The sequence below is a fragment of the Egretta garzetta genome, unplaced genomic scaffold (assembly GCF_000687185.1).
Source record: "Egretta garzetta isolate BGI_Z169 unplaced genomic scaffold, ASM68718v1 scaffold386, whole genome shotgun sequence".
Taxonomy (NCBI): Eukaryota; Metazoa; Chordata; class Aves; order Pelecaniformes; family Ardeidae; genus Egretta; species Egretta garzetta.
In genome coordinates, this window is record NW_009260063.1 from 1,104,058 (window position 1) to 1,116,573 (window position 12,516).

General features: G+C 39.0%; 1 protein-coding gene across 1 annotated transcript in view; it reads left to right on the forward strand.

Moving 5' to 3' along the window:
* The window catches only part of CPXM2 (carboxypeptidase X, M14 family member 2), an 83,569-nt gene that overhangs the window by 60,494 nt on the left and 10,559 nt on the right, over nt 1-12,516 (forward strand). The window contains exons 7-11 of the mRNA XM_009641076.2: nt 2,286-2,374; nt 8,284-8,407; nt 9,873-10,069; nt 10,938-11,117; nt 12,086-12,383. Coding sequence (XP_009639371.2) covers nt 2,286-2,374; nt 8,284-8,407; nt 9,873-10,069; nt 10,938-11,117; nt 12,086-12,383 — 888 coding nt within the window. The remainder of the gene's footprint in view (nt 1-2,285; nt 2,375-8,283; nt 8,408-9,872; nt 10,070-10,937; nt 11,118-12,085; nt 12,384-12,516) is intronic.

Consider the following 12,516-nt stretch of genomic DNA (forward strand, 5'->3'; position numbering starts at 1 on the left):
AAATCCAGGGATCCAAGCAGACTCACAGTAGAGCCTGGCAAAATAAGTGTTAATTCTCTAGGGAGCTGTCAAACTGTGTGCTGTTTCTGAGGAAGGACCAGAGATACAATCATTCTCACTGTACAATTTTTTTTAAGTTTCCACCAGCTCTACAGCATTCACAATCATTCCCATGATATTAATGTTTGATGTATGGAAAAAGTGCCAGACTTTGAAAGGAATGGGATTAAAGTATTAGGAAAAAATATCATTTGCTGTATATTTTGGCTCCTGGTGATAGAGAAAGCCTTCAACATCCTGGCAGTTTTATGATGTTTATTTTTGTATTTTTACAGCAGAAGGGTATTTTACAATGGTGAAGATATTCTGCGTGGCACTAAACACATTGTCTCTTTCTAGAAGAAGTGGTTTTCTTATGATTTCCATTTCTCAGTTATCAATATGTTAATGAATAATTTCTATGAATTAGCATGGGTTGACCATTAAGGGTTTGGCATTCCTCAGTCATCTGTAGGGTTAGGGCAGCATTGTTGTTGCCAGTGGACTTGCATCAATTTAGCCTTCAGTTAGGTAGGAATGAAGACCTAAAAATGCAGGTGGATTATGTGAAACTTGACTCTCTTGATTCTTCAAAACATTTTTTTTTTTTTAATAAGCAAAGAAATCTTATTTCCTCACCTGATTAAGCTCTAATTCAAATCCATTTCCAGGTGGTCTTTTTATAGAATAAGTTCTCACTGGGAAGGATAGACTGCATTCTGTTGAGGCAAGATTTTTGTTTTTACATTTTTCAGTCATATTTGTAGAGCAGCGTTCAACTGACTTTTCAGCATTTCTGCTGTAGATTAGGGAATGGAAGTGGAGACAAGCATGTGAATGAAGAGTAAATAGGTGGTAGAGAACATGGGTAATATTAGTGAAGCTTAATGGAACTTCCATGTTTCGTTTCATAAATAACTTAAATAGCTGAAATTTTGCTTTCCTTCCACATAAGAAAAAAACTCAAACACTCTTAGAATTTTATGGGAAGCAAAAATTTACTAATTTAGTGGTTTTAGTGTCAAACATATGAAGTTTAAAAATGTTAAGTTATAAGGTATTTTTAAGTGTTATGAGTTTTCCATAATTTCATTAAGCGTTTGTTATTTCAGGAGACTATTTGTGCAGTCTTCCTACTAATAATTACGGTTCCCCCCCAAAAAAACCATCACAACTGATAGGTGATACTGTTTTTAAAACAAAAAAAATCATCTTTCTATTCTAGAGACAGTGTCTTTTGGCTGTGTCACAGTAAGACAGGATGATATTTAGGCTTTCATATTTGGCTTTTTTCCCAGCAATTTTAAACCAAATGAAGACGATTTTGTGCAAAGCGAAACAATTTTTCATAACAGCCTGACAGCCATTGGTTTGACAAACGATTACTCAACATTCCAGGCATCCCAGATACAGCAAATTGAGGAATGTGTCCAATGTTTTCCAAATAAACTTGTTTATCTCTAAAAATAAGTCATAATAGATTAGGCTAGGAGCACGTGTATCAGGAAATACAAAGCTGAGCCCTAACAGTCTTGGCCTGTTTTTTTTTTTTTCCAGGTGAATGGTCTGGAAAATCAAGGAAACAAAGGTTTTGGTTCTATCCAATTATTCTCCTTTGATACTTCACACAAACTATAAATTATATCCATATAGAAATGAATATGCTAATTTTAAAGTAACAAAGACCTCTGACTTCCACAAAAAATGTTTAGGAAAATAATCAGGAATGTTTAGCATGCACCGTAGATCCTTTCTGTGTTTTGCAAGCAGTGCATAGACTCTGAAAATGCTCTTCAAGAAACCTGAAAGATAATTCCTTGTAATAGTAAATTAATCAAGTAGGCACAAAACATTTACTGGGGCTTTTTCCTCTCATGTGGGTTTTTTCCACTTTTTTATCTTGTATCTGACTCATCATTTTCCAGGGTTTTTTTTGCCCTCCTCTGTACTTTTAGGATGCCCTTCTGCTTTTCTGTTGAAGTTCCGTTGTTCATGCAGAGTAGCAGCCCAGCAAGCTGATGCCTGCTGCCTCCTTGCTTCTGTTTGGGTCTATATGAGCTGTTTTGTGCAGTAATTAGACATATTTCAAATTTGTTGTTTCTTTGAGTTTTGCTTTTGAAAACCTCTTTTAAGTACATATAGGACAGTGGAGTTCAGATTTCCACGTTCCTTGCATGAATTATGGCTAAAGATCTTTACGCTGGAAATTCATAAGCACATGAAATTTCTTTTGTTTCTTTTTTCAGACCCAAATAATTATTACCACAGAAGAAATGAAATGACAACCACAGATAATCTTGACTTTAAACACCACAACTACAAGGAAATGAGGCAGGTAGGCAAAGAGGCTGGTCTGTGACCTCCCGGATATGGAGGGTGGATGGGTGCAGGCTTCTGAGCTCTTATGGAAACTGAAATCTACCTGTTAAAAATATTATTAAACAGTGTCTGCAATCTCTTTAAAAAATATTTTTTTCTGTTTTAACATATTAAAAGCAACAATCTATTAAAATCCCCAAATCTTAATTTGTATAACATCTAACCTTAAACGGTGACAATACATGACAGGGGGAGGTTTTACACATAACGTGCCATCATTTTTCTTCCATGTATATTTGAGTGGTGAATGGTACAGTGGTTTCTCCTTTCAGATTTGACCCCAACATAGCCATCAGAATTCTCCTCTATTTCAGTTGTTTGGGATAATCTGAATAAAAAAATAAAGAATATCATAAAAGAATTTTTAAAATCCTGTTAGTATAATTTTAAGTCTACCAACCTTGTTAATCTTGTTCCTTTAACTTCAATCAGGCAACCTTGTTGTTATTTTTGTTGTTGTTGTTTTTAGTCTTGCTTCATATCACCACAGACACAGGTGTGGGTTGTGCTAAAGAAATATTTCTGCCTGCTTTCTTTTCAAATATAAAGATAATATATTTGGACTTGAAGTGTGTGAATCATTTGCTGTGTGCTGAATTTTCAGTGTATTTATACAGCATGAATCACCATTCATTTTTATTGAGCAATTGTGTACTGAGTCACACATTTATTTCAGTAGAGATTTCGTGCCCTATATTTCTTAGCATGAAGATTAGACAAGCAGAAACTCAATTGGCATAATTACTGTCAAGAAAAATAAAATAAAGTGTATTTTAGATCCTCATTGCAGAAAGACAGGTTGGTCAGGTTAGAAATATCTTTGGGGAAAAAATGCAGCTTTAAAGCAGAATGTTTTTCCACTTTTCATAGAGGCAGAAAATTTGCAACTGTGGCTGAGAGCTGGTCAGTTGTGAACTGCCTCTGATTGTGCTTTCCCAAGTTCTGGTTTTCTCTGTGTCAGAATACTTAATTTATTTAGAGCTTATTGGATTCTAATCGGGTTCTGCTGCTGGTAGGAAGGAGATTGTGGCAATAAGTCTTATATCCCCAAAACTGTTCTTAAAACTCAATAGTTTCTTTCCTGAGCACAAAATAGAAGAATAATTGTCAATTTCCAGAGTCAACTTATTTTTTTAAAAAATATTGTGCGTTATTTGTCAGTTTTGTTAGCTACTTCACTGCCAACCATCTTAGAAAAACACTGTTCTTCGAAGTTATTTATTATTAACACTGAAGAAGGAGGAGGAGAGAGTGTTCCCTGGGCTGTGCTTTGGAAGCGTTACATTACTTTGCAATATGTCAAGCATTTGTGAGAGGCTGGGATTTTCTCAGTGTCAGATTATTTTAACAGAACTTTCTGGTTTGGAAGATAAAATTTATAGTACCCATTTTTTTCTCTTAAAAGAGCATTCAAGATTCTTCTTTCAGTCAATGGGAACACTTGCTGTATGTTGTATGCGTAAGTCAGGATTTTCTTACAGCCCAAAATATTTACGTGATGTATTCATGCTGTATAGGAAGCCGTTAAAATAATTCATAGAATCATAGAATGTTTAGGGTTGGAAGGGACCACTAGTGGTCATCTAGTCCAACCCCCCTGCAGTGAGCAGGGACACTGCTAACTAGATCAGGTTGCTCACAGCCCCATCCAACCTGGCCTTGAATGTTCCCAGGGATGGGGCCTCCACCACCTCTCTGGGCAACCTGTTCCAGCGTTTTACCACCCTCATTGTAAAAAATTTCTTCCTTACCTCTAGCCTGAACCTACCCTGTTCTAGTTTAAAACCATTTCCCTTTGTCCTAACACAGCTGGCCCTACTAAAAAGACATTCCCCATCTTTCCTATAGGCCCCCTTCAGGTACTGGAAGGCCGCAATCAGGTCTCCCCGTAGCCTTCTTTTCTCCAGACGAACAAGCCCAACTCTCTCAGCCTGTCCTCATAGGAGAGGTGCTCCAGCCCTCGGATCATTTTTGTAGCCCTCTTCTGGACCCATTCCAACAGTTCCATGTCCTTCTTGTGCTGAGGGCTCCAGAGCTGGACGCAGTACTCCAGGTGAGGTCTCACCAGAGCAGAGTAGAGGGGCAGAATCACCTCCCTTGACCTGCTGGCCACGCTTCTCCTGATGCAGCCCAGAGTACGGTTGGCCTTCTGGGCTGCCAGCGCACATTGCCGGCTCATGTCTAGCTTTTCATCCATCAGTACCCCCAAGTCCCTCTCGGCCGGGCTGCTCTCGATCCTTTCTTCCCCCAGCCTGTATTGATACTGGGGGTGATTGATAAGATATCCTCAGAAATAGTTTGAGATGGGCATTTGAGTACAACTTTGTCTTTGAAATAGACTGAAGCAGCTAACCAGGATTATATCTTTCTTAGGAAATAGGAGTGTTAATTTTGAAATCCATCTAACTGGATGTGACTCATATCTTTGGACAAGCCAGGTGCCAAGCACCCCTGAGGTCTTGTGTTGCTCTTCATGGCCAGCTGTGTTTATGAAGCGATGTAATGATAATGCAGAAAATTGAAGACCACCGTATATGGTACCAGTTGAACAGGTTTATTTGAGGGTGAAGCAGCCAAATGTAGAAGACTAGAGGGATACCCAGCAAACATCCAAGGTTGCATGCAATGCCAGGTTGAGAGTTTCTATCTGATAGTCTCCAGGCTCAAGGAGGAGGAGGTAGTTTCTGGTTTGGCCTGCAGCAGAACAAGGAATACAGAGAAGTCCCCAGAGAATAACAAATAACCCTAACCTGAAAGGCATTGACTGAGAGGCCTTGCCTCCTCTAAGCGTAGATGGCACTTCGACCTACATTCAATACCTTTTCTGCAAAATGGAGGAATTGGACCTTCAGAGACCAGTTTTGCAGGGCTTCTTCAAAGACTGCATGCAGTCTTTTTCCAGGGCACTAATAGGGTAAATAATTGGTAGTGACAAACAAATAGGAACTGTCAAATAAGAACTGTTAGTGAATGTAATTGTGGAAGTGTTTTACAGTCCCGCTGGTTGTTAATAAAGCCCTGACTGACCGTTATCATCAATTGTCTTTGACAGTTTGTACAAAGTGCAAAGAAAACATTGTGACATTTCAGGTGACCTATTGTGCCATTTGTAAGAAATGGGTATGAGAAAAACAAATATGAAATATGTTCATTTTCAGTATTGTATTTACATATAAACACTTAACTACATTACTATATCCATACTGTTATAAAAGAGCCACAGTGAAGTTTACTACAGCGGCCCTAATTCAGGAAAGGTTCTTTGTTTGACTCAGAAAGTAATCACATGCTTGCAATTAAAGAGATGATGGGGAGTTTACTGAGGCCAATACAAATATTTCCACTGATTGTGACATACTTTGAACACAGTTCTAGGCATTCTTCTCACTAGTAATGAACTTTTAACATACTTTTAACTGCTTTCCTAAACCAGTGCTCTGGGTATCCTGTGCCTCCTGCAGTGCCAGGCACGTTAGGAAAGCTTCTGCTCTGCAGCTTGATTTCAGAGACAGCTCTGAGAAGACAGGTTCATCTTCCCTACTTCACATCCTGGGGAGCTGCATGGGTGCAGCGATACCTCAGCCAGGGGGGACTTCCCTGCAGTCTGAACAGGATGCAAAGCGAGGAACTGGTAAACACAGAGCTGAGACAGTACCATTATTTATACATTACAGAAAGCAAGTTTTAGCCTGCTAAAATAGATCTTCTTTTAATGCAATATCTGTACTCAATGGCAGAGTGAAAAAAAAAAAAAATCTCTGCTGGAGAAAAGCACAGTATCTGTTCCAATAATAATCCATTTAATCTTCTCGTGAGTAGAACATTGATTTGTAATCCCCACACAGTAGACCTTGGATAAGTTTTGGTCCATGAGGCTCTAGTAGGTGTCCATAGCTCCATTGATAGTATTTTTGGTTTATTAAGAGTGAGTTCAGATGCAGTAGCTCTTGACCATGAAGATTTAAGGCAGTCTGTCTCAAAAAGTTGGGAATTGACTTGCTTAAACTGAACACTAGAAAATAGAAAAAAAACATCCTGTGGCTTCACATATGTGTTTCAGCTGGAACAACAGATGATGTCATACCCACTTACGTATGCCCAGAAGGTTGAAAAGAGTTCCATGGAAATAGCTGGGAACACATAATACCAACACCCTCATAATGATGAAAGTGGTGAAAAAAAAGCAGATATGAAACCGGACGATACACTGAAAGAGCATACCTTACTGTATTTTTCAGACGAGTACCAAGTTTAGATTTGCAAAAGAAATTGTTTCTCATATGTACAAAACCAACCTGTGAGATGAACAAATGCACGAAAATAGCATCTTTTCAGTCTCTTTGCCACATGATTATAAATAGAAGTGAAGCCTTTTATGAGAGGAATTTTAATGATGTTCTTCCCAATGTGAATTGTGCTTCCACTTAGATTTGCTAAATGGTGGCATGGGATTCGGACACGTCTAATTATTGCATTTTTTAAATCATCAGCCTTGTGATCATCCAATATTTTTCTAAATTAGCACTGTATGAGCAAAGAGTTCTGTTACGCTACAATATTTCTTCAATAATGTATGCAACCTTGTTTATAAAAAGGTTGTCTAATTAATAGTCTCTAGGGTTCCAATTTACAGTAAGGTCCTTATTTCTTTCTTTAATGCCTTCCAATGGAAAAAAAAATTAAGACAGATAAATTCTTGTCATTTAAAGCTATTTGCAAGAGCTTCTTCTTAATGACACATAAATTTTAAGTCTTGTTTGTCAATTTTAACATTTAGCTGAAATGCTGAAGTAAAATGTTTGTGGGATAATTCAGACTCCAGATTTCCGATCTGGCTGATATCTGTGTAACTCCATCAGTTTAAATAGGACTATGCCCTTAACCATCACCTTCCCTATGCACTTTAGTAAGCACTAAGGCTACTTGATTATATTCTGACTATGTCATGCAATATCTGCAGAATCAATGAATAGAATAGATTTTGATGACAAGAACATTTTCAGACCATCTGTTGGCATTTCCATTATTAATTCTATTTTTTGCTGAAACTTGGTAAGCAAATTCTGAAGAATCTGTTATTTACTGAAAGAGTATATCCTGCTATGCTTATGGAGTCATTCAGATTGCATTTGTCTCATTATTTTGGCCACATCAACACTGCCTTAACTAACAGTTTTTCCATATGAGATTTCACATTGTATATCAAGAAGGGTGGGCTTGGTTTCTACCTCAGTAGAGGCAGGTATAACCAGAATTCACTGGGAAAACCATATTTAAATGGATTTTATCATTCTTTCTTAGTTTGTTTTGAATTAAGTTGTTGCCACATAGGGCAAAGGAGAGAGAAATCTCCTTTAGTGGCCAGAGTCTGTCTGTGGCAACCTGTAATGTGTCTGCACTGCTGTGCCACTAACACCCTGGGGCATCTCCAGCCAGTTAGCTACGGTAAATCACAGAGTGTGCAGAAGGAAGTTTTAAGGTGGCTAATTATCCTCCATCACATAATGTTTAGACAATGTGTTTGGCTGTGCAGTAGTAATGTTTTTGTTGGTTCTACTCCTATTGGACTTCCTCCTCAAGTCCTTAATTTTGTGGTAATACTACAAATACATATCGTGTAAGAACCTCACCTACACTGTGGTGTTTCAGCAGTCAGTATTCAGCTTGTTCCAGCTGAACAAACATTATGTCGGGTGACAGCAGAGCCATAAATTAATGAACTAAACATAAAGCTTTTACAACTAAGAAATAATCAGAAACGAAAATGAATAGGTTTTGCCACAACCAATTTGGAATTAAATAATTAATGATGGATACATTTTGATGCTGCATTGTCTAACTCTATGTCATTTTTTTTGTTGGCAGTTGATGAAAACTGTGAATAAAATGTGCCCGAATATCACAAGAATTTACAATATTGGAAAAAGCAACCAAGGACTAAAGCTGTATGCTGTCGAGATTTCTGACAACCCAGGAGAACACGAAGTTGGTTAGGATTTAGTCTAACTAAATCTGTTGAAGGGTGTTGGGATTTGGCCTTTTTTTTTCTCCTCATTCTCTGTATCTGCAGTAATTATCACTGATGGAATTATATTCACGGCAGCAAAGATTTCAAATGTATGTGGGAGGAACTTCAGCGCTATATTTCTAAATTGGGAAGAGGAGGGTGAGCACAAATAGAAGGCATTTTGAATGTGGGATAGAATTCTTTAATGATAATGAGTTTTATTCTTTACAATAACAAAATAAAACTGAATTTTAGTACTGTGGAATGGATTTTAGTTGTGGGGATTTATGTAGCTTTAGATAGAAATTTACCTTTTTCATGTGGGGTGAATGCATTGCAAGCAAGGACAGGTCAAATCTCCCAAATCATCTGTCAGTGATGAGTGTTGGGGTACAATTTCCTGCAGTGATAGAATTCTTCAGAATAGAAACTCATTCAGTCTTTGGTCCTTCTGTGGAGAAAAAGAAAGATCTCACCAGGATGGTGCCTGGGACAGCTGTTGGAATAAAGGCACCTCGTGCTTTGCCATGTCCATAAATACCCTGATATGTGTTCATCCTGCTCAAGGAAGAATGCCATGATGTGCTCCTAAGACATCTCTCTCCTTTGCCATAAGGGATGGAGCACAACAGATGTAATCTCTCAGTAGACTTGGGGATGACCTTAGACTGCAGTCTCTAAATCTCAGATGTTAACACCAGAATAATTCATCTAAACTGCTTTGTCCACTTACCCGTTTTTGAGAGTCCTGCAGTAAACATACAAGGAGTGTATCATGGGCCAGAGAGACTGGGAGGGTGGATCCAGCCACAAGCCATAGCTTGGTCAGTTAGGGTCTGTCCTGCTGATGTTTGCAAGTGTTATTCATAGAAAGGACAACTACTTTATGGGGCTGTTTTTAATAGCTGGCACTATTCCTAATCATCTCTGAAGTATTTTGTGGTTGAGTGCAACTATTGCAGCATTCAGTATAATCTTGAAAAATATATATGAACCTGTTTTTTGATTAGTGAAGGAAAAGGAGTGTGTGAAGTCAGATCAATTATGTCCAGTTACTGACTGTTATCTTTTAAGAGCCTTAACATCTGTCCCAAAGAACTACCAGCAATGTATTTTTCATGTTATATTTAGACTATTAGACCTTTTAAAATCTACCTGTAACATGCTGAAGTTGTGAGTATAATTATAAAATCTTTTTAATGGAAAATGGGTTTTGGAGGTTTTACACAGTGGCTTTAGATATTGCTGATACATAAGCCTGTTCTAAAATAACAACAAAAAGTAATTACTTGTTTCTGTGAGGTTACATTTTCACCTATCATTTGTTCAGTTAAGGCATTTCTCCAGCTCTCCTTCAGTGAAATGTTGCTGATTGACATCGATGAAATGCTGTTAGATATTTGATTTGCTGCTCTGACTGCACTTCTGCCCCATGTGTTTTCAACAGGTGAGCCAGAATTTCGGTACATTGCAGGAGCTCATGGGAATGAAGTGCTTGGACGTGAGCTCATCCTTTTGTTAATGCAGTTCATGTGTCAGGAATACCTGGCTGGGAACCCGCGCATCGTGCATCTCATTGAGGATACCAGAATCCACCTCCTGCCCTCCGTCAACCCGGATGGATATGACAAGGCATATAAAGCGGTAATAGGTTTATGAACATATCAAGGAATTATTTTCATTCTATTAGATTAATGAAATGTGCTCCTGTTGTCATTTTGTTTCAAAGATCATATTTTACAAGCAATCAAAATAAACAAATTCAAAAAATAAACAAATCAAAGCAAACATAAACCACTGAAACATCTTACTCAGAAAAAAAGCTGAAGGAAACAGTATTCTATGTGGCATTGGCTAACAGGAAGATGTGTACGGAAAGGTGGGTCACGGAGACTGCCAGAACAAACCATACTGAGGTGTATAATCAATGGGAACACCATTATAGAAAATTGAAAACTCATGCAGTCTGTTTCTCACGAGAAACCAAGCTCAGCACATGAAAATTTGCATTACTCTGCAGCTGAAATGTAAGAGTGCATCTCTAAGGACAGCACAATGTGTTGGGCATCGTAATAATTCAGTCTGGAAGAAGACAGGAACCAGGAGGAAAAATTGCAGGGGCTGGTCAAATGCACTGGAAAATCTTCCAGGGCAGTCTGCAGAAGACTGGAATACAAAAGTCACACTTACAGCATGGAAAGGAATATATGCCATCTCCTTTGTAACCCAGGGAAAACCAGTCTTAAATAGAAACCTGGAAAACAAACCAGAACATTTTGGCTAACCCTAAGTAAATTTTCATGGGTTTTTCTTCACCTTCACCATTCAAGCTTTCATACAATATGAAAAAAAGCTGATTATTCATTTCAGTTAATTAAATAATTCATCCTTCCATTTATTTGTATAGGATTATCTCTAAGACATCCCCAAACACTTTGCTGAGGGCTTACAGGTTGTCGTATTCTGAATGATCATTTACCTTTTTTTCCTTATTTTTTTTTTTAAATCTAAGGGTTCAGAATTAGGGGGCTGGTCTTTAGGACGATGGACTCAGGATGGCATTGACATCAACAATAATTTCCCTGATTTAAACTCTTTGCTCTGGGAGTCTGAAGATCAGAAGAAGAGTAAGATAAAAGTGCCCAACCATCACATCCCGATCCCCGACTGGTACCTGTCTGAAAACGCCACCGTGAGTAAGGCTAGAGACATGGGAACCCAAAGGCTGGGGCAGGCTGGAAGAGCGAGCTTTGCAACATTTCTCAAGAAATGAGTAACCTGTAGAAGTTACATGAGTGGCCTAAGCTACTTGTTTAGGCTTTCTTGTTAGAAATAAAAATGCACTACAGAAGTACCATTCACCCCCGTATTTTAGAGGCAGCCCTTGGGAAGGGAACTGCTTCCCAGAGGATCCTCTTTTCCCTGGGCTATTGTGAGAACCTGGAGGACCTGATACCCAGCTTTTAGGCAGCAACAGGTAGACCAAGAGAAACCCACTTCAGGGCTCAGTCCTGCACGTCAGGCTTCTCCCTAGTTTTGCAGCGTAGATGGTCTCTTTGCAAACTCCAGTCACCATACAGATTTCTCCTGAGGTTTTCTTGGTGTTATTTGAAATAACTCAGCCAACACTAAGGGTTATGCAAAACCGATGCAATGGCTTATGCTAAGGTCACTTTTTAGATTGTAGTGTCAAAAATTTAACGTATTTTTGCATGGCCTTTTAAATATAATGGCAACTATTTCGAGTGGCTGCGATTCCCCTGGTTTGAGGGGAAGGCACTTAGCTGTGGCAGTTCTGTGGGCTTAGAAATATTTCTGTGTTTAAAATCCTTTATTTCAAAAACTCATTTCAGCCGATGGCAGGGGGAGCAGTGTCACGGTCTGACACGTCTGTCGGTTACTGCTCTTGGCTTCACTCTACACAGATGTTCCTGTTGCATAAATTGCTAACATTAAGGTTTTGCTAGTTTTTATTGGATGTCAGTGACCCCCCATGCATGGCTGGCAATTTAAAGAAGCCCTTCTCCTTGGCCACATCTCTTGTGCTGGCTACTCTATGCTAAGAAATTCACAGCAGGACTCCTGCGTCCGGTCTACCTTTGGAAGAAGATTATCAAATTCCACAGGCTGAATCAAAGCTGCTGTTTCTTTTTCCCCCAGGTGGCAGTTGAGACACGGGCAATAATAGCATGGATGGAAAAAATTCCTTTTGTGCTGGGTGGCAATTTGCAGGGAGGCGAGCTGGTGGTGGCGTACCCCTATGATATGGTGCGATCGATGTGGAAAACCCAGGATTACACACCTACCCCAGATGACCATGTCTTTCGCTGGCTTGCATATTCCTATGCCTCCACGCACCGCCTGATGACAGATGCAAGAAGGAGAGCATGTCACACAGAGGATTTCCAAAAGGAGGATGGCACTGTTAATGGAGCCTCCTGGCATACCGTGGCTGGAAGTAAGTGTCTGTAGAAACTGCAATTAGCATTACCTTCCTAAATATGATAACGCCATCGCTGCCTGGTGTACACTGCAGAGACAATGGTGGTAAAACACAGGCACTAAGAGGAGAATTTCCCCATCCGAATGTC